Raw genomic sequence first — 22941 nt, 5'->3', positions numbered from 1 at the left:
TTATTGATCCTTAGGGTGCAGTTCTGATAGCCTGATTTTTTTTTTTTTTCATTTGACTTTTTACAGCTGCACCTGTAGCATATGGACGTTCCAAGGCTAGGAGTCAAATTGGAGCTGGAGCTGCCAGCCTATGCCACAGTCACAGAAACTTGGGATCCGTGCTGCGTCTGCAACCTACACCACAGCTCACAGCAAGACCGGATCCTTAACCCACTAAGTGAGGTCAGGGATCAAACCTGCTTCCTCATGGATTCTAGTTGGGTTCTTGACCGCTGAGCCACGATGGAAACTCTCCTGATAGCCTGATTTTTTTTTTAATCTCACTTCAAATGTTTAAGGGGAAAGTCACTAGTTTATAAATTTGTCTACAATTTTACTTTTCAGTATTTTGTTTTATCCATTGATATGTAAGTGGTAAGTGTGTTTTTTGAGAGATGAATATAATATTTATATGACATGATCACATCTATGTCCTTTCCAAGGAATTGTCATTCTTCGCTTTTATGCAGAAAATAACTCAGTTACATTTTATCTGAATGGGAGAACCTCGCCCCCTGGTTCTCATAGATACCTGAAAACACTGGCTTGAATCTTCCTAAATCTAGAGACAGACTTCACTTCCCAGCCAGTGTTTTTGTTCATTTGTTTGCTTCTTTTTTGGCCACCCTGCGGCACATGGAGTTCCTGGGCCACGGATCCGATCCGAGCTGCACTTGCGGCATCTGTGGCTACACTGGATCCTGAACCCACTGTGCGGGGCCCGGGAATAGAATAGAACCTACATCCCAGCGTTCCCAAGACACTGCCGATCCCGTTGCACCATAGCGGCAACTCCCACAGCCAGTATTTTTGGGCTGAGGGTATATTTGTCAAACACATGTTTTTTGGCTCTCTCATCATCGTGTTGGGGGGTCTCCTTATTTTCCTTAGGGAAATGCTACGGAGAGTTTAGGTTGAAATTCTGTGTTGTAAATGTTGCCATGGTAAATGCAATCTGGGCCTTGACTGTTGGTTCATCTTGGATGAACATGTTTCTAAATTAATCATAAACCAACCTCCTGTTTTAAAATACCTTCAGAACCACATGAAGTTTTCTGTATTTTTTTTTTTTTTTTTTTTTTTTTTTTTTTGGTGACTCAAGCAAGACTTTCAGTTCTTTCACATCTTCCCTCGGGACTCTGCCCCCCCATCTCCCCCCCCCGCCCCCCAGCCCCAGGGTGAGTTCCTGCAGTCCATGCCCCCCTCTCCTCCTTCGGTGAACCCTTCCCTCCTAGTCACCTAATAACAAGGACCGCCCCCCGCTCACTTCAGCAGACTTCTAATGAGGTGCTTGAAATCTGGAGCACCCGTGCAAGCTTGGGCTCGTCGTTGCTTCAAAGCAATTACTGACGGATATTTGAAGGAGGGAAACAGGACGAGTCCAAGGATCCCCACTTTGTGGAAAACAAAAACACAACCCAATCATCTCCGTGATTGCCATCAGCCCACAAAACGTGTGGCTGCACCTGGAGGAAAGGAATGTAACTCCTCGCACCGGAGCCCTTGAGCTCATGGTTCCGGCAGGAATCACGGTGTAGACGGGGCTGTGTGAGTGCCTTGGGGGGGCCCTTCTGCTGATGCAAACTGAAGATGGAGGGAGAAGGACCTCATAGGCATTCATAAGCTCTGAAATAACTTTAAGGTAGGCTCTTAGCAGGATGAGGTTCTGTCTTCTGCTGCAGTGTGACTGACTCCAGGGTTTTCTCCGTTGCTTTTCCTTCTAAATACCTTGCACGTCCAGTCATTCAACGTATATGTAGAACAATCTTTTAAAAGATCCACTGTGGAAGGGGGAAAAAAAAAGGCAGGGGGTCATAAAAATACTACCTTTGATCTCCGTGGGCCTTTTTTTTTTTTTTCTCTAGGCTGCAAATACATTTTCTTTCTCTTCTGAAGGTGTTTGAAGGGAAAAAGCGTTTTTGGTTTGCGTGCATTCGTGAGATAAGCAGAAAACCAGGTGTCTGGGCAAAGTAAACAATTAAATATTTAAATATTAACCAAATCTCTTTGAACGTATTGTAAATAGGGGCGCTTTATTGTTTCTTAAAGTGTTAGCTTTCCTTGCTCAGAATCTTGAAAGAAGCTACCCGATATTTATGGGCGGAGAGCTACAGAGAAAGAATAATAGTTTCCTCAAAAAAAAAAAAAAAAAAAAAAAAGGAAAGAAAAGCTGAAGTCATTTTTTCTCCTTTGCCTTATTTATTTTTTGCCAATTTTTATGGTAACAGAAGTTCTTGTCTGGTTCCTTGCACACAACGGCTGGATTGTCTGTGGATGTCTTTTACCTGATCCTTACGGGCAGACGGAGGAAATGGCTAAAATCAGACTCCTTTCATCTGCCATAGTTATGGATGTTTTTGATTCCAGGAACATTCAGGACAGATCTCTTCTCAAAGTGTACAACAAGGATCCCGCCCATGCGTTCAACCACACACCCAAAGCTGTGAACGGAAACATGAGGGTGAGTGTCCTGGTTCTATTTTTACTTTTATTCAGTGGGTCCAACCATCCCTTGCTCTGGCATGTGGTCCTGGTGTGATCACACCCCGACACCAGATTTGGGGGTTTCTTCCTGCTCTCCTTCTGGTCTGATGACTCCTTGTGTGTTCCTTGGTAGCGAAATCAGAGTCCCTGATCATCTAGAGCAAAGGGATTGAGATAGGGCTTGAGACCTTGTAATTCATCTCTGAGCACAGAGATGCTCAGAAGTGTCTTGACTCCAAGGGGGTGCTGAAAATCTGTACATAAAAGGGTCCTTGGTCCGTAATACAGTCACTTACTCAGAGGCTCTCTTGCTGTTTTTTCTCCAGTTAAAATAAAGCTAACATACAAATCACAAAAATCTGGGCACCAATGTATGCAGAATCTATTAATATCCTTATAGCAGCTATTCCAAGTTTTAGCATTCTAATTAAATTATTCACCTTCTAATTCGGGACTGTTGGTTGCTGTGTTAAATAGTATCAAATCTCACCTGAAGCGTGCTGAGGGCAAACCCCCAAAATCTGCATGCTTTAGAAGTGAAAATTGTCTATAGATTCAGATCATCGTAGAAGATGATCCAAACATTCAAAGCACAAGGGGACGTTTTGAAGAATAAAGACCAGGGAAACAGAAAAGGCGGATTGTAAAAGTCACATCAATGCAAGCAAGCCCCCTGGAATGGGATTGAGTTTCTGACAATGGTGCTGCATTCCTCTGCAGTAAAAATGAGGAAGGAAAAAAAAAAAAAAGATCAGCTTCTCCAGATGCACCTTCCCCCAGCCCACCCCATGGCATCACACAAATCTAGAAGGTGCCTGGACATTTTATATCAATCTTTCCCGGGATTAGCCTGAGATGCTGGGGTTTCACTAGGAAAAAAGTAAATGAGTAGGTTTTATGGGCCAAGAGGCCCCAGGTTCTTTCGGCCGGTCCTTGAGTTGCAGTGGGGTTCTAGAAGTGAGGCTTCCTGAGAGTGGGTATATTCATTTTTCTCTTGTGCTGGAACAAATGATTACACATTGAGAGGCTTCAGATGACCCAGATTTACTATTTTACGGTCCCAGAGGTCAGAAGTCCAACCTAACTCCAGCAGACTCGAATCAAGGAGTCTTTGGCATTCATTTCCAGAAGCTTCCAAGAGACTATGTTTCCTTTTTTTCCAGCTTCAGAGGCCACCCACATTCCTCAGCTTGCAGTGCTCTTCCTTTAAACCTTTTAACCCCAGCCAAACAGCATCTTTCTGACCCTGCTTCTTCCCTCACCACGTCGCCCATCTCCCTCTTCCACTGTTTAGGACACCTATGATTACTCTGGGCCCAATCCTCCAGAATAATCTCTGTATATTCCGGTTAGCTGATTGGCCACCTCTGTCGCCTTTCCCCTGTAGTCACAGGTGGGTTTGGACGCAGCGTCTTTCTTCTGCCAGCAAACAAGCTCTGTGAGTTTAGGACCCAGAGGCCAAGAGGTACCAGGGAAAGTGCTGGGGGAATTTCTGTGTCCTTCTGGACTGGGAAAGGAGTGATGCCATTGTGGGCTCAGAGCCTCCAGCCTTCGGGAGGAGAAGGTCTCTTACGTGCCCACGGCTGCTTTTGGATGTCAGAAATGATGGGTGATTTCAAGTGGAGGCTGTGCTGCTCCTTCAGGAAAGCTAGGACTTTGAGGTTTATTTTTAGGCAGCTCTGCTTTCAGTGTCAACCAGCTCCCCATGAAAACAGACGGAGTCACGCTCATCTCCGAGGCGCACGGTCGATCGCGGTGCTCCTTGCCTTTCACGACCTCGTCCTTCTCCTCTCGGTGACATTCTTAAGAGTCTTTGTTCCCTTGGAGAGCCTAATTCATTGATATGTCTAGCCTTCAAACTGGAGTTTCATGGTGTTCAGAGTTCCGTTTTTGTTATGCCAAACCCGCACCGGGGCCCCAGAATCAGCTCTGAAAGTCTTGTTTACAGCTGGGGAGGACACCTGTTTTTAACTCTTAAGCAGATGTGCTACCTCCGTAAGGACCCGCGGCGAGCACGGAGAAAATCAAATACTAACCATATGGACAGAGCCCAGTAGGATTCACAACATTTGCTCTGGGTTCCAGTAGCATTGTTCTGTTTTAACTTTTACTTTTTTGCGGGGGGTGGTGGTGATGTTGGCCGCACTCGTGGCATGTGGAAGTTCCCAGACCAGGGGTCGAACCCATGCCACAGCAGTGACTATACTGAGTCCTTAACCCGCAAAGTCTCCAGGGAACTCCGTTTTTACTTTTAGACCCTTGTGGTCGATTTCCAAGTTGCCCACAGTCTACTTTTTTTGTTGTTGTTTTGTTTTTTTGTTTTCCATTTTAGGGCCATACCCGCAGCATGTGGAAGTTCCCAGGCTAGGGACTGAATCAGAGCTACAGCTGCCAGCCTACACCAAAGCCACAGCCACATGGATCCGAACCACGTCTTCGACCTACACAACAGCTCATGGCAATGCTGGATCCTTAAACCACTGAGCGAGGCCAGGGATCGAACCTGCTTCCTCAGGGTACTAGTTGGATTCACTACCTCTGAGCCACAACAGGAACTCCTTCCACAACCTACTTTAGACAGCACTGCTCTGTGGAGGAAAAAATCAAACTGTTATCCCCCAGTGAGGAGAGACAAATGTTCACCATCCAACCCACAGACATACTTTTCTGATTCAGTGTCGACAACTTAGAAATGAGAAATAGAACACAGTTTTCAGGAGTTCCCATCGTGGCTCAGTGGTTAACGAATCCGACTAGGAACCATGAGGTTGCGGGTTTGATCTCTGGCCTTGCTCAGTGGGTTAAGGATCAGGCGTTGCTGTGAGCTGTGGTGTAGGTCAAAGACGAGGCTCAGATCTGGCGTTGCTGTGGCTCTGGCGTAGGCCGGAGGCTACAGCTCCAATTAGACCCCTACCTTGAAACCTCCATATGCCACAGGAGAGGCCCTAGAAAAGGCAAAAAGACCAAAAAAAAAAAAAAAAAAAAAAAACCACACACAGTTTTCAAAACAACTCAGGGCGAGCATGCCTGCAGTTTGCCACTTGGCCTCTATTCACGGGCTCTGGAAGGTGAACAAGGAATTCCTCCAGCCTCACCTTTTGACTCTGAGGGTTGGAATTCTCTCTCCTCCTTGGAGAAGGTGGCTTGCTTTGCCCTTAAAGGAAATGAAACCTTGTTGAGCTCTGCCAGGAACACAGCTGCATAAGCCATTGCTCATGATTAAAGACCAGAAGTAGGAGCTCCCATTGGGGCTTAGTGGGTTAAGAACCCAACTAATATCCATGAGGATATGGGTTTGATCCCTGGTCTCGCTCAGTGGCTTAAGGATCCGGTGTTGCCATGCATTGCAGTGTGGGTCCTAGACGTGGTTCAGATCTGGCCTTGCTGTGGCTGTGGCTGTGGCCGGCAGCTGCAGCTCTGATTCAACCCCTAGCCCAGGAACTTCCTTATGCTTCAGGTGTGGCCCTAAAAAATAGTAATAATAATAAAATAAAATGACCAGAATTAGGAACAGGACCGGGCTTAGCTGCTATTGACTAAACTGGGCTGCACGGTGGGTTGAGGGGACTCTGTCCTCCCGTGGGTTTGCAGCGTGCAAGGAGCTGGGACGATTTGAGGATTACAGCTCAGTTGAGTCAGTTTCGCAGCCCTGCACCTGACATCTTTCGTCCTCAGCTCCCTGCCTCCAGAGCAGCCTGGGACAGACCCCACTGCCCACTCATTCCCACATCCTGGGAAACAGGTGGAACCCAGCAGAGGGATGACATCAGCAACCGCAGAACTTGACAGTGGCCTTGGGGACTTTCCTATCACAATGAGTTCAATATCTTGCTGGGGAGAGAAGAGAAAATGTGAAGTCTGAATCTAAGTGCTGTGATGCTGGTGGTGTTGGTTGTGAACCTGAGAGACTCAAGTATTAACACTGAGGTTGTGGGCCTCATGGCGTGTGCAGCATAGATGCTGGGTGGGAAAACATGGGCCCAGTTTTTCACCGCACATCTAGGTGAGCAGTTTTTAAATTTATTTACTTTTTATTGATGTATAGTTGATATACAGTATTACGCCAGTTTCAAGTGTACAGCAAAGTGATTCAGTTATTTTTTTTCAGGTTATGCTCCACTGTAGGTTATTATAAGTTATTGAATGTAATTCTTTGTGTTATATAGTAAATCCTTGTTGCTTATCTATTTTTTTGTCTAGTAACTGATATTGATTAATCCCAGACTCCCAATTTGTCCCTCTTTCATTCCCTCTCTCCTTTGGTAACCCTAAGTTTGTTTTCCATGTCTGCAAGGCTATTTCTCTTTTGTATGCAGATTTATTTGCATTATTTTAGATCCCACATAGAAATGATACCATATAGTATTTGTCTTTGACTTTGCTTTAATTATTCTCTAGGTCCGTTCATGTGGCTGCAAATGGCATTATTTCATTCTCTTCCTGGCTGAGTAATATTCCACTGTGTATAGGTACCACATCCTCTTAAGCCAGCTACCTGTTAATGGCACTTGATTGTTTCTGTGTCTTGGATGTTGTACATTGTGCTGCTGTGAACATTGGGGTGCACATCTTTTCAATGTGGAGTTTTCGTTTCTCCCAGAGCTGAGTATTTTTGAGGCCAGTCTATCCACTGAAACTTGTGGTTCTCTGTGAAACTGGGCATTTCTTGATTCTTTACATATGAGTGCAAATTACCCTGATCTAAATGAATCACCTGGCTTTTGTTTCATTGCCTTAGATAGTAGCTTTGATGATTCATTCCCAAGGGGCTGAGTTCACGGCATGAAATGGGCCCTTTGCCAACATTACGGATGTATTCAAGGCTTTGTAATTCACACATGTAGAGCGCGGACCATGCGCCATTCCATTCCATGGCTCTCAAGGGCACCAGGGAAAGGGTTGCTGTCGCCAACCTTAGGGGCTTTGTCACCGTTTCCAGGCATTTCCACTTTCTTGCGTGCTTTTAGATTACTTCCTGAGATTCTTTGCTCCAGTCATTCAATTTGCTCCGTCCTTCGTGTCTTTAATTTTTGGGGGGCTGGAGAGAGGACACACCCACGACATGCAGAAGTTCCTGGGCCAGGGATCAAACCCGTGCCACAGCAGTAACCTGAGCCGCAGCAGTGACAATGCCAAATCCTTAACCACTAAGCCACTAGGGAACTCAGCGTTTTTAATTTTTATTTGCATGTAAGACAGCTTCCAGATTTGCACTGAGAATGCAGTCCTCAGAACTGGCCCTGCATCTTAAGTTACTTCCTAATGCCCCAATCAGTCACTGCACCCCCCCTGCCCCGCCCCCACCTCTTCTGCCTGAGCCGTGCACTTGACAATGATGGACGGTCTCCTTAGAAACCTTGGTTCCCATCACACGCCATTTCTAAATCCCTGTCTACACGCAGACACACCCCCATGCCCCTAACCTTTCTTCTTCCTCTTGCTCTTTAAAGGGTCTCTAATGCCTTCACCTCTCTCTGTGTGTGTGTGTGTGTGTGTGTGTGTGTGTGTGGTGTGTGTGTGTGTGTTTGCTCTTTTTCTTTCTTTCCTCTGTGCCTTTTCACTTGTCATATTTGGCTTACTACTGATTGAACTACTATGTCAACGTGGATGACCCTTGAAACGCCACCCCTGGCTCTGCCATTTCACTCTAGAGTTCAGGACCAACATTCAGCTTCCAAGTGGTCGGCTCCACGTGGATGCCCTCTTCCAGTGATTTCAGTGTATCCTGCTACAGAAAAAAAAACCTAACCTTTGTCTCCCCCAAGCCTGTTCCTCCTTGTTTTTCTTTTTGTGAATGATTGTATGGCCATGATGGTGGGTCTAGGAGTGCACGTGCATGGGTTTTGACAGGTGGGAGAGAAGAGATTTGGAAAATTGAGTTATCAGTGATTTTTTAATTGTCTGCCTCCTGTTTCTCAACATGCCCTCCTCCAGTCCCCAGAGCCCATCCACCTCACTCCTCAGGGCCTCTTAAACCAGACCATGCTGCCCTTGTCTGCACCGTTACAATCACCAACTTTTTTGTACGTGGACTAAGCACATTCATGGATAATTTTATTTAAATCCTCAAGATGCCATTTTGAGGCAGGTATTGATATAAGCCCTTGTATGTATAGCTTAGAAAACAGACACTCACATTTCTTGAAGAAATCAGCCCAAGGCCCCACAGCTAGAAGAAGGCAAAGCTGAAATCTGCCCTTTGTTGTTGTTGTTGTTGTTTATCTTTTTTTTTTTTTTTTTTGTCTTTTTGCCTTGTTGAGGGCTTCTCCCACGGCATATGGAGGTTCCCAGGCTAGGGGTCAAATTGGAGCTGCAGCTGCCAGCCTACACCACAGCCACAGCAACGCTGGAGCTGAGCTGTATCTGCAACCTACGCCTCAGCTTGCAGCAACACCAGATCTTAACCTGCTGAGTAAGGCCAGGGATCAAACCCACATCCTCGCAGACAACTGTGTTGGGTTCCTAACATGATGAGCCACAGTGGGAACTCCCCAGAGCTGAGATCTGAATCCAGGCAGCGTGGCTGCAGATCCCAGGTTTTTAGCAGCGCTGCTCTGATGCTGTAGTTACAGCATCCTTTAGTTTCTATCATCAGTCAGTTAGGCAACAGCCTCTTACCAGTCTCCCTAACTCTTCTTCTTCTACTTCTTCTTTTTGTGTGTGTGTGTGTGTGTGTGTGTGTGTGTGTGTGTGTGTGTGTGTGTCTTTTATAAGGCGGGACCCATGGCATATGGAGGTTCCCAGCTAGGAGTCGAATTGGAGCTGTAGCCACCGACCTACGCCTCAGCCACAGCAATGCAGGATCCGAGCCACATCTATAACCTACACCACAGCTCACAGCAATGCCAGATCCTTAACCTGCTGAGCAAGGCCAGGGATCAAGCCTGCATCCTCATGGATGCTAGTCGGGTTCATTAACCACTGGGCCACGATGGGAACTCCTCCCTAACTCTTCTTACTGCAGTCTATCAACTATTTGCCTAGACATCTCCCTAAGCTCAACTCTCCACTGTGCAAAGACTAGCACAGGCCAATGATCAGTATCATCTCCATCCCAACACCCAACACCTCATACTTCTTAACTCCAGCCTCTAAAATGCACCTTCCCTCCCCACATATATGCCCGTCAAAATTCCACCCATCGAACATATGCAAGACAATTGCTCAATTCCATCAACAAGCTCCGCTTGCATTTCTCAGGTCTCTCCATGCAAAGGCCATATGTGCACCATGTTTGGATCCTGATTGGAACAAACCAACTGTAAAAGACATCTTTGAAACTTCTTGGGAAATTCAAACATATGTTAGGAATCAGATGATATCAAGGGATAACTAATAATTCTGTTGGGTAAAATGATGGTTTGGTGGTAATGTTTTAAAAAATGAGACACTAAAGTATTTAGACGCTAAGATAGCATGACAGAGGGGGGTTGCTTAAAATGCTCCAGTAAAACAAACCCCCAAAGTAGAAATAGATGAGACAAAATTGCTAAAATGTTGAAAAATGTCAAAGCTGGATGACGGGAGTTCATTACATTACTTTCTCTACTTATTTTGTATGATGAAAAGATCCATAAATAAAATGTTAAAAAATAAAAACTTGCTGAGTTCCCTGGTGGTGCGGGGGTGAAGGGTCTGGCATTGTTACTGCTGCAGTATGGGTTCAATCCCTGGCCTGGGAACTTGCGCACGCCGTGGGTACAGCCAAAAACATAAATAAGTACAATAAAAACTTGCTTTTAGAGGCCGAATAAATTACTGCCTACTCCATGAAGCTCAAAATTTCCTGTCAGTTTTCCTCTTTCCTTTCCAGTGGGGGGGGGTGGGCAGTTTGTACCTTCTGGTGTTTTAATCATTTTGATACATGCTTCTCTCATCCCACAAGATCGAAAGTTCTCGAAAAGCACACGCGGAGTTCCCATCGTGGCGCAGTGGTTAACGAATCCGACTGGGAACCGACTGGGAACTGGTTGCGGGTTCAATCCCTGGCCTTACTCAGTGGGTTAAGGATCTGGCGTTGCCGTGAGCTATGGTGTAGGTCGCAGACGCGGCTCGGATCCCGAGTTGCTGTGGCTCTGGTGTAGGTCGGTGGCTGCAGCTCTGGTTCAACCCCTAGCCTGGGAAACTCCATATGCTGCAGGAGCAGCCCAAGAAATGGCAAAAAGACAAAAAAAAAAAAAAAAAAAAAAAAAAAAAAAAAAAAAAAAAAAAAAAAAAAAAAAAAGCACACGCCAGCTCATGTTTGTCTTTTCTCCCTCAGAAAGCCTGTCATTTCGTCTCACCCATGACGAGGGTAAACACTTGTTAAGCCCATGTATCCAGTACTATAAAGATTGTGCTACAAATGGTGTATTATTCATTTTCTGTCATTAATGAGAACCCACTGTAAAAATATCTCTCTGTTCTCATCACCAAAAATAGTGGTGCTTCTCCTGGTTTATTTTTATCACAGGGGCACTTTGAATCTTGTAAGTGATCATTTTCCCCCTTTGTGTTGCTACTCTAAAGCTTAGAATTAAATTTGTGGCCCACCCACAGCCAGCGTACAGCATTTACAGCATGTGTGTTGGTTGTGTGCTGGCTTCATGCCTGGCTCTCTCTTTTCAATTTTCCTACTTCCATCTTCTTTCTGTTAGACATTCCCCTTTGACTTGGGGGGACGGGGGGCACAACTGTAATAATTCGTGTGAACTCTATTGATTCCTTTGTGGACTCAGTCAGTTTATAATCAGTATTCATTCTCTACCCTTGTGTTTCTGGATATAAGATAATAGACTTTTTGTGTGTCCACGTAGAAGGCTGCATGTTAAATGCTTTACATGTTATTGAAATTAGTCAACAACCCTGCAAAGTAGGAAAACTGACTCAGTTTTCACAGATGATAAAATTGAGGCCAATGACATCTTTCCCAGGACCAACAGCTACAAAATGTCAGACATCAGATTGAACCCAGTTCTTTCTGATTCTTTGTACTCAGCCCGCAGCCTCCCTTCCTTGACATTTCCATTCAGGTTTTGCAAGTTTAAAAAAAAAAAAAAAAGATGCTCTTAAGATTTTAGAGCTCGTAGAATATCCTTTTTGAAATGTTTCACTTCTTGCTTCTATCATACATCTTGTTTCCTGGCATCTTTTTATATTTAACATGCTCCATTCTGTTCTTTTCTGACTGGGCCAAGAAAACACCCCCCCCATTCTCCCCCCCAACAACAAAAAAAAAAAAATAGAAGAAAGCCAAAGAAGATCATGCCATTTAGTACGTGTGGCTGGAGTGGCCAGGCCGTTGGACTCAGAGCCCCCTTTTCTACAGGGCGGTGCTCCGGTTGAGCAGAGGGGTTGGGAATTGGAGGAAGGATGAAATGGTCTTATAGAAATGGAAGACAAGAGAATCCTTTAAAAATAGAAATGTCAGAAAACACTCCTGGCTAATTTTCTTCCATTCACTCAAGCTCTTCCTTGAGCCACCCACCCCGGTGTCCCCTTCATTCACGATGGTGACAGAAGTGTTCATAACTAACATTCGTGATATGCCTACCTTGTGCCGGGTACTGTGCCAAGCACTGTGCTTGTTATCACTCTCATTTGGTTCAAAATAGCTTTGGTGGGAGAGGAGCGCTAATGCTCCCTGTTTCAGATCAGAGAAGTTAGGGAACATGCTCAAAGCCACACAGCTCATCAGAGGTGGAGGAGCTCAATTCCAAGCCAGACAGGCCTCCTCCAGAACTGGCCTTCTCCTCACTCCAGTGGTCACTTCTGTCCTTCCCCACACACCTGTCTTCATGATCAGTGTCCATGTACCACCTGTTTTTGTTATTTGTTTCAGATGTACAGCATCTGTATACATTGCAGAGTGATCACCACCACACATCTGGTTTCCATCCGTTATCATAGTCGACCCTCTTCACCCATTTCACCCTCCCTCCAACCCTGCTTCTCTCTAATTACCACCAATCTATTCTCTTTATCTGTGAGTCTGTTTTTTTTGTTTCATTTGGCCTGTTCATTGATTCTTGTGTTTTTGTTTGTTTAGATTCCACCTATGAGTGAAATCATTTGGTATTCATCTTTCTCTGTCTGACATTTCACTTAGCATAATACTCTCCAGGTCCATCCATGTTGTTGCAAATGGCAGGATTTCATTCTTTTTTATGGCTGAGTAGTACTCCATTCTGTGTGTATGTGTGTGTGTATGTATATGCATGTGTATATTTCCCATCTTTATCCATTTATCCACTGGGGGACACTTAGGTTGTTTCCATTTCCTGGCTATTTATTGTAAAGAGTGCTGCAGTGAACATGGGGGTGCAGCTGTCTTTTCAAATTAAATACCCATAAGTCGAAAAGCTGGCTCAAATGATATTTCTATTCTTCTTCTTCTTTTTTTTTTTTTTTTTTTTTTTTTGAGGTCTCTCCACACTGTTTTCCATAGCGGCTGCACCAGTTTACAATCCGGCCAGCAGTGTGCTGCCCATTTCTGAAGACCTAACTCAAAAGCCACCATCTTCATCAGGCCTTCCCCTCCCCCCTCTTGTCCCAGCCCCTCTCACCACTGTCCCTCCTCTGATTCCAAGGACCCCTCACCTGCCCCCCTCCTCTTAGCACACTCACCTTCTCCTGTCTGCATTGTAGTGACTGGTATTCATCTCCTGAGTTTTTTCTAAAGCCCAGGCCTATTCCATATTTCCCTGGGACACTGTCCTGCTTTGAGGAAATTCTCTTTAAGTGTCTTGGATGGAAAGGGGCTCACGTCAGCACTTTTTCTGTCACAAACTTAGAGTGAATGCCTTCTCTGCTAAGACCACGACGGTGATTTGCACATGTAAACGTTTTGAGGTTTCCAGCGCATTCCCTTGTTTATCCCAGGAGTAATTCCTGACCAAAATGAGAAATAAGAATGTCTATTCTAACCAAATTACCCATCCTATAAATATAATTTTATCACAGTTAATTACCCTATAATTTAAGACGAGAATAACAGATTTGTCAGATTAAACTAAGTGACTGTGGGAGATGCACACATTTCTGCATTTTGTTTTCAAGAGTTAAATGAACCCGGGGGTGGGGGGGAAGCAAGAAGATCTCTGGAGGACAAATTAAATAAGACAAATCTTTGTGTACAGTAGTTATCACTCAGCAGGACACGTCTAGCCTTTCAATTGAATTGGTAGCCAGTGTTTGAAACACGTCCAAACTTATAAAATCGGAGTGATGGTTTTGGAACAGTTAACCTGCCTCAGGGATTGTGAAGTTTCACTAATTCACTCACCCAATCATCAGGCATTGAGTCCCTGCTGTGGTTCAGGCTCTTGTACAAGATTCCGAAGGGTAATTATCATATGTGATCGCTACAGCCATAACTACCCTCGCAGACCATGCAGTCTAGTAGAGTCAGTAAGCGGTAATGATATTTGTAATTTTTACAGCAGTTGCAGGCTTTGTGACATCTTGCCTCCTTGCTGTTATTTGCTTGAGTTAACGCTGTGGAACTGGAGTATGAGGGAGGTGCCTAATTATGCCCCTTTTAGGATGAAACGACGGTTCTGTTGCAGTTTGTAAGGAATGACTCTTATTGAAATGGTTAGCTTGCCAAACCAGTTTTATTACAGTGGCTATCCAGAACAAGGGAGATATTTTCTTCCTTCCTTGCTGCTTCCAGCTCTATTTTATTTTTAAGACGCAAGAAAGAGTAATATATGCATATCTGATAGGCAGCCTCCTGGTGATACAGATCTCATCTTCCCTACTGTGTAGCTGCTTGCTTTTCCTCGCGCTTTTTTTCCTTTTTGTCATTGAGAGGTTATGACAACATGAGCCATATTGTATTTATAAACATCACGTGTTCCCTTGATATGGCTTGCAGTTTCTGCCAGACGGAACACATGGAAGAAACATTTCTCGTTAACTCAGCATTGGTTTTTAGTTATGCTGATTTCCGGGACAGGGAAAATGCCTTCCTACTCAGATTTAACTTTCATAGAGTAGAAACAAAACCTCTGAATGTCCGTGAAATAGTTTTAACAAGGGTGGATACTGCTCCTTTAAACCACATATTTTGACTAAAAGCTTCCTTCTGTAAAAAAAAAAAAAAAAAAAAAACCCCAAGCCTTGCATTTAGTTACCATCAAGACAGGCAGAACTGGAAGCATTCGAGAGATGGGTGGTTTCAAGGTCTCTGCGAGTCTAGAAAGTTTCTTCTAGAGGAAAACGATCCGTGGAAGATGTAAGGTAAGAACTGTGTCTTTCTAGCAAAATGTGATTTTCAGAATCTTCTTGGTCCTGCAATCACACTTTGACATCCAGGGCAGTCAACGTTTCGGTGCAGTGTGGAATTGAAATTCTCAGTTTTGACTTTAACGTCTTACACACTGCTCGGAAGGAAGCTTCTTTGTTATTGGGGTTAGTCTGTTTTTTAAAATCCACTTAAGTTACGTTGGGCAGTCTCCAGTCTGTAAATCTTGTGATCTAGTTTCTGTTTAACCTTATAATTTAGAAAAGGACTTCAAGTGTCAACATTGTTTGCTAGGACAGATCTCGTTGATTTATGGGTTTTGTGACAATTTTCGGTGTTTTCACGAAGAAGATGACTTGCCTTCGGTTTCTGAGACAAATGAAAATTTGAAGGCGTGGTACAAACTGGGGAGGGGGGAGTGGGAGTTAGTGTTTGTCCTTTAACGTTCAAGGGAAAAATTAGGTGTTGTTTTCTCCCTTGTGGAAGAAATTTTTAAATATAATAAAATATATATTTTAAATATAATATGCTCTTTTATCATGGTTTTTAAAAAATTATTTAAGAAGGATCAATTTAAGCTTTATGTAGAACCTTAAAAACATCTACAAGTTTTATATAATAGACATAAGCCTGTGATATTGGGTTTAATGATTGCCTGGGGAAAAAAATCTTTGGCAGAGATTATTTTTACTTGAGATAATGCTTCTGTCTTACTCTTACAGTAGTTCAGTCATCATATGTGCACTTATTTCTTTTAAAGAAATTTAATAAGAGCAATGTCCTTTTAAATCAGTCTGTTGCCCTTTAAAAGTACATGGGTGCATGGATCTGCTTATCTTTATTTCATTTTATAGAGGAGCTAATATGCATGAGAAGTTGTTCACCAGTGTGGTCTAAATAATATATATTAGTTCATGTAGTCATCATTATAACCCTAGGGCATAGGTGCTCTCATACCCATTGTAAGGTTGGTAAACTGAGGCTGAGAACAATTAAGTGATACACCACACCCTAGTAAGGAACAAAGCTGGGACTGAGCCCAAGGCTGACCTTCTCTGTAGTTCTTGTGTTTGAACCCCACACTGGGTACCCTTCCTGACCAGTAGCTAAGAGCCGCAAGTCCAGAGTCTATAGATACAGATAACTTAGCTTGAAAATAATAATATAAAGAAGCAGTGCTTATTTGGCTTCAAGAGAGATTATTTTGTACAATGTTGGAAATGTTTTTGTTTGATCTGTAGCATCCAGAGCCTAGTATCAGATCGGTAGTTTAATCCAGGGACCTGGTTGCAACTTAACTCAGCGTGAAAAGCACACAGTCAACGTCAGAGAGCGAGCAGGTCGCCAGAAGCACTGCGGAGGAACTACCGTGTCCTCCTTCCTGCCGCCTTCTTTGCTTCATGTGCTGTGTCACTCAGAAAAACCGTTTTCACGGGGCAGGGAGCTGATTCACAAGCCTGATTTGGAAGTGAGAAAGTGTCTTTGAATGGAGACTGCCTACATGTGCCTGCCTGCTGCCCTTCTGGCAGAGCTGTTAGAGGGACAGGAAGAATGTGTACATGGAAGGCGGAGGGTTCTGGAGGCAGGGCTGCTCGCGGAGCCATCCCAGAAGCAGAGAGAGACGTGCCCTCCTCAACGACCCTCACCCTCAATCCCCCGCCCAAAGATTGAGACCTCCGCTTGGCTGCGAAAGTATCCTGGTGATTTGCGATGCGAAGTAATTACTGCCAATACCATCAGCAGAGATGCAGCTGCTTATCACAGCCCTGAACTTGTGGGGCAGGATCAAGGCAACTTGCTTCCAACTCCATGGCTGCGTAAAATCCAGGGCTGGCTAACCACCAACCCATTGGAAAGTCTATCTGAACAGGACTTTCCTCTTCCTGTCGGCAGGTGCGGGGTTGTTAAGCATTGCCAGGGAGCCCAGCAGAGGTACCCTCCCTTTGAGATCCAAACCGCATCTCCAGGCTTGGCTCTTGTGAATATAGATGTTAGCGGAAATTGCCTCTGATGGGGAGCTTAAGTCCTGGTATTTTCAGGTTGTACCCTTTGCACTTGTGTGTTGCCTTTACCTAGGGTTTAGCTTTTCTGTCTCTCTGCGGGTCCCCGTCGGGTAGCCCAGACTATATCGTGCCACTCAGCACGGCTCCCTGGGCCCAAGATCCTCCTTTGTAGATGGCTTCCAGGGGACCAGCCTGTTTTTCTTTCTTTTTTTAAAATTAAAGTATAGTCAATTTACAATATTGTGGTAGTTTCAGGTGTACAGCCAAGTGATTCAATTATATAGAGAAATATATTTTTCCATATTCTTTTCCATTATCACAGGATACGGAATATAGTTCCCTGTGCTCTACAGTGAATCCTTGTTGCTTATCTGTTACAGTGTAGTAGAATGTATGTGGGGACTATTCTTTACAATTTTTCTAAAGTTTCTCAGCATTTTATATAAATGCTTTTATGTAAATTGTGTTACATATATGAGTATATATGTACATATATATACTTTTATATATATTAAAAAGTATATATACATATATGCTTTATATATATATATCCACATATGTGTGTATGTGTGTATGGGGGAAAGCACATGTTAATTTTTTTAAAGAGAAAAAAAAGCTATGTATCACCTAGTGCTAAGCCAGTTCCTCTCTGTGCTGCTTTTTTTCCCATGGGGTCAACATGTAATTTGCAGGAGTGATGCCTTGGCTCCTGAGACACTTGTCCTGCTCCTGCGGATTTGTAGTCCAGGAAGTACACCAGACTTGTGTCACTGATGTTACTTCAAGAAACAGACCTGGCTGACTTGGAATCCTGGGGTTTCAGAGGTGGAAAGAAAGTCTCACACGTCTTCTTTTATAACCCATTCACCTGTCAATTGAGACTCGGGAAGCCTAGCGTGGATGGAGTGACTTGCTCAAGATAACAAAATAAGGAAATGACAAAAACAAGGCTGGAGCCCAAGCCTCCAGTCCCTCAGACCAGCTCTTTCTCCATCTCCAGCACCTCCCTGCTTTTGTTCTCGCCCCATTGGGTTACCCAAGGTGTATTTTCTTGGTTGATTTAGGAAAACCCTCTATATCTGACTTCCCAGAGCCATCCATTGTGGCTGTTAACTACACCCAGGGTTCCCTTCCCGTCCAGATGCAGCACAACCTGCAGTGGGGCCAGAGCTCAATAATTCGAAATGCATGGGCCTGGACCAAAAATAAATGTATTTTGAACTAACCAGATTTAGATTATCCAGTATTTTTATTGAAGGAGAATAGGCCATCAAGTCAACTGAAAAAGAGCAGCTGCTTCAAATTATGAGATGCTTGAATAAAGCAATCCTGGCTTAAAAGGATTGGGTAGTAGTATAGCATTATTTGCAAAAGGCAGCCTCTTTGCTTAAGCAAACGGCTCCTACAATAACCTTGGAAAATTTCACGTATCCCTGTTCACAGTACTTTCAAAGTTATTCTTCACTTGGAACCAGTGATTTTCTACACACAAAGAAAAATAGACTCTTACATTTTAATGATTATATGATGTTGCTGTATCAAACATTGGAAGATAAGTAGCACCAAGAACTTGAGAGTTAATGAATATTATTGTTTGTCATGACTAAGTAAGAACGAAAAAAGTCAATTTTTGTTTCTTTTTTACAGCTGCACCTGCGGCATATGGAAGTTCCCGGGCTAGGTATAGAATTGGATCTGCAGCTGCTGGCCACAGCCACAGCAATACCAGATCCAAGCTGCATCTGTGACCTACATCATAGCTTGTGGCAACGCCAGATCCTTAACCCACTGAGCAGGACTAGGGATTGAACCCGTACCTCATGGATACTAGGATGAAAAAAGTCAACTTAAAATTGACCTAAAGAGGAGTTCCCATTGCGACTCAGTGGGTTAAGAATCCCACATAGTATCCATGAGGATGCGGGTTTGACCCCTGGCCTCACTCACTGGATTAAGGATCTGGGATTGCTGTGAGCTTTGGTGAAGTTTGCAGATGCAGCTCAGATCTAGTGTTGCTGAGGCTGCAGTGTAGCCTGGCAGCTGCAACTCCAATTCGACCCTTAGCCTGGGAACTTCCATATGCCACAGTTGTAGCCCTAAAAAGCAAAAAAAGAGAGTGTGTAATAGTACAGCTGGTGTGAAGATGTGGCCAAAATGGGTGACAGTCTCTTGTAATTGAACAAGGTGGAGAAACCGAAGCTTTAAGATAAAGCCCAAGTTCTGGAGGGGACAGACGAAAACATCACTAAAGATTATACAGTTGATAAACATAAATCATTTTACTGTCAGAATAAAATCTAGTTCTTGTTTAAGAGTCCTCAAGACCTTTGGCATCTTGTTATATGGCCCAAAAGAAGAGCTGTTCCATGCATCATTCTTGAGCCCACTTATTAAGACCTGTTCAGATAAAAGGTGTGGACGTCAAGTGTACCCTTTAGCTGGGGCACCGCTTCCCATCTCTCAGGCAGCACTAACTCCCTCCAAATCCAGAGAATATGTTTCCCCCAGTTGGTGGATCAACACGTGTACTTGATTTCTTTCTTTCTATTTTTTTCCTCTTCCTGCGAAATCAAAGGTCACGCTTTCCCTTGGTCTGATTGAACTCTTTGAACCTGTTTCTTTTTGTTTGCCATTGACATGATAGCAAGATCTGCCAAAGAAAAACCCAAACAAGAAGTCGTAAGGATTGTCAGTGATGAGGTAATTCAGAATAGCAGGGACCTAATCGACAGCTTAAACTTCAGAGCATTTTTCTCATGAAGCACGCCTCTAAAGCACTGGGAGTCACGGTTGGAGTCTGATGTCTTCATCTAGATGAGCCTCTAGCGCTGTTGCTTGTGTTCACTTCCAAAGAGGAAGGCAACTGAATGGAACATTCTGTAGGTGGGTCCCTACTCCTTGCCAGAGGGACCAAGGGAGCATTCTGGATACATATCCACGAAGTGGATATCATTTTTGCTTGCCTTGAAAAGCAAAGCTAAAAATATATTTCCTAGCAGCTGTGTAACTGCAAAAAAAAAAAAAAAAAAAAAAAAAATCTGCTCTACTGCAGCGCAAATTACTCACTAGATATCTCCAGGGTTCAGATCTTAATGCTTCAGAAATTTGCTGCAGATTTTACTGTATATATTTAGACCAAGGAGCCTATTAGCTTGCGATCGGCTAGAACCTCTGCATTCACATGAAAATGAGAAATGTGCCACTGCTGGCAACCTCAGGCTATAATTATGTTAATCTGACCATTTTAAGACTGAAATATGTTGTTTTAAAATGTTTCTGTATTTTTTCTTATTTGTAACAATGATCTGAAGAAACCTGATGAAATGCTAATAGGTTTCTATTCAGTATCACTTTGTGACTAGAGCATAAAAATGAGTCAAGTGTGGTATTTCGATATTTTAATTTGGGCAGAGAATTTTTATCTACAGATAGGTACTCATATACATACTGCATCTTAATAATATGAAAACTACCCAAATGTAGTTTTATATTTTAAATGTGGAGACAGTGGATACATATGCAAGGCCATCTTGATATGTTATGCACAATTACAAGGCATTTCTATGTTTGCATTAAATCACCACACTTTGCTATATCAAAAAAAAAAAAGTCGAAAATTACTTTTTGAGTAACATCTCAAGATAAATGCTTTTCTATCTAGAATGATTCTAAAGCACACAAGTCTCTGTTTTTAATACAAAGGCGGGACAGGACCAGAATGGATTGCGTAGTTGAAATTCTGAGCACATCCCAAAACTTGTCATCAGCTAATTGGTTCAGCTTCCTCCTCACCACCCCAAACTTTTATTCCAGCCACAGGCAAGTGATGACAAGCATTCTCTTTCCGTTCCCCAAAGAGAGGTTTGCCCGGATGATAAGACAGGAAGGGAAAAGAAAGATGAAGGGAATCGCCCATCTCTTAATTGTTATAAATAATTAATACTTGCATCTTCTAATTGAATGGGTATAAAGTGGATGGGAGGCTTATAGAGCCTGATCTGGGCTCAGGACCACCATTTCATTTGGAATGAGAATAAGTAAAAGCACCTCCTTGAATGATAGCCTATAATTGGACTTTTTTCTCAAGGATGAGGTCTGGGGGATTTCATACAGTGTGGTGTTCTGACGTTGGTTGCCTTCAGAATCTTCATTCTTTCATGAGCTCCCGTCTCTCAAGAAGAGAATCACACTCTTCCCCCTCCTCTTGTGCATCTGTGAAAGTGGGGGTTATCTCTTCTGTTTGTTTTGCTCTCAGGGTTCACGGAGTGAGCCCGAGAGCATTCGTTGGTGATATGAATGACCCACGTGTTGACACTGCTCTTCTGCCGCCCCTGACATGCAAGGATAATTTAGCTTATTTGAGGTTCACAGCACCAGATGGGTAAGAACAGGTGTTCCCCAACAAACCCAGCAGCAGAACCAGAGGCTCAGAAACACTGAGTGGCAAGACCACAGCCCCGGCCATGAGACCACAGCCCCAGAGGGTCCCCGGGAGCAGAAACCAAGTTTCTTCATTCATAATCCACTGTTCTCTCCACCACACCTCACTCTTTTCCTTCTCTATCATGTGAGGAAGGGTACTGATGGAAGAGGGAGGATGATTAAATACTTAAAAAACAAACTTCGGTTCTCTGGTGGCACAATAGGTTAAGGAGCTGGCTTGTCCCTGTCACAGTGAGGAATCCCCTGGCCCAGGAACGTTCATATGCAGCCAAAAAAAAAAAAAAAAAAAATTAAGATGTTCCCACTGTGGCTCAGCAGGTTCAAAACCTGATGAGGTCTCTGTGAGGATGCAGTTCGATCCCTGGCCTTGCTCAGTGGGTTGGAGATCTGGCATTGCCACAAGCTGTGGTGTCGTCTGCAGATGCAGTTCGGATCCAGTGTTGCTGTGACTGTGGCATAGGCTGGCCACTGCGGCTCCGATTCCACCCCTAGCCTGGGAACTTCTGTACGCTGCAGGTTCAGCCCTAAAAAGAAGACAATCTTTGAAAACTAATTTGTAGGCTTCAGCACATCATTGAGATGGGTCTTTGGAATCAAGCAACATCTTCCAATTTTAGAAGATGTTGTTTAGAAGACAAAGATCCCTTTGTCTGTTTATTGACCCATATCGTCCTGTCCTCTCTGGGAGAAATTTTGCCCCTGGGTTGCTTTTCAGAGAAGGGAAGAAAAGGAAGAGAAAGGAAAATACAAAGAAGTTGGATTGGACGATGGGGGAAAATGAGCCACTTTGGAGCCTCTTTCCCTTTTTGTTTTTTGTTGGGTTGGTTGGCTTGGTTTGGTTTCTTCTTTTCTTTTTATGGCTGTACTTGCCCCCTGTGAAGTTCCTGGGCTAGGGGTCAAATCAGAGCTGCAGCTGCTGGCCTATGCCACAGTCACAGCAACGCCAGATCCTTATCCCACCAAGCAAGGCCAGGGATTGAACCCACATCCTCACGGAGACCATGTAAGGTATTTAACACTCTGAGCCACAATAGGAACTCCTGGAGCCTGTTTCTCTTTGAAGTGAATTGCAAGCTCTTGCTGCTAGTCATGAACCTTGAAAGACGCTCTGTAGGAGATGAAGCATTTTTGTCACCTGCCTCACCTGCTGGGGGACAGGGATCCTTTCCTGTCAGGACCAATGTTTGAGGGTGGGGACAACTAGACCTGGTCTGCCCTTGTGCCTGAAGTGGGCATTTTGTGGTGTGGAGATGACTTCCTTACCTACTGGTCCAGTTGCTGTCCTGTGGTTCCTGTGAACGACTCTGTGTCAGGAATGCAGGTGTCCCTCAAGCACAGGATGCTCAAAGGCCTGGTGGTGTGTCCCCAGGATGCAGGGAAGCAGACCTTGTCTCTGGCGGGGAGGCTCCTGGCAGTGTCAGAACCTGGTCGGGCGCAGGGCCCGGCCGACAACTAGCCAAACGCCCCCAGCTGTCAGCGCAGAGCAGGGCCTGGCAGGGCGTGGGCGACAAGCTGGCCAAGCTCAGCCCCAGGGTCTGCTTGACTCCCAAACCCGTTGTCTTTGAGGCTGTGATTTATCCAAATAAGGAGAGGCAGTGGTTTTGCTGACCATCTCAGATTTCCGAGCCATATCCACTGGCTGGCTGGCTGGCTTGATATTTGAACTGAAAACACAGAGGTATTCCTTTGAAATGGAGCACTCTTGTGGGGCTCCTGAATGCCCTGGGGTCATCATTTGGAAGGCGG

General features: G+C 44.2%; 1 protein-coding gene across 1 annotated transcript in view; it reads left to right on the top strand.

Moving 5' to 3' along the window:
• Nucleotides 1-22941, top strand: part of KIAA1217 (KIAA1217 ortholog) — a 325298-nt gene that overhangs the window by 214642 nt on the left and 87715 nt on the right. Inside the window, 1 exon segment of the mRNA XM_021064229.1 lies at nucleotides 2407-2500. Coding sequence (XP_020919888.1) covers nucleotides 2407-2500 — 94 coding nt within the window.

This window comes from Sus scrofa, chromosome 10 (assembly GCF_000003025.6).
Source record: "Sus scrofa isolate TJ Tabasco breed Duroc chromosome 10, Sscrofa11.1, whole genome shotgun sequence".
Taxonomy (NCBI): domain Eukaryota; kingdom Metazoa; phylum Chordata; class Mammalia; order Artiodactyla; family Suidae; genus Sus; species Sus scrofa.
The sequence above is the reverse complement of the archived record's forward strand: the minus strand, read 5'-3'. Positions and strand labels throughout refer to the sequence as shown.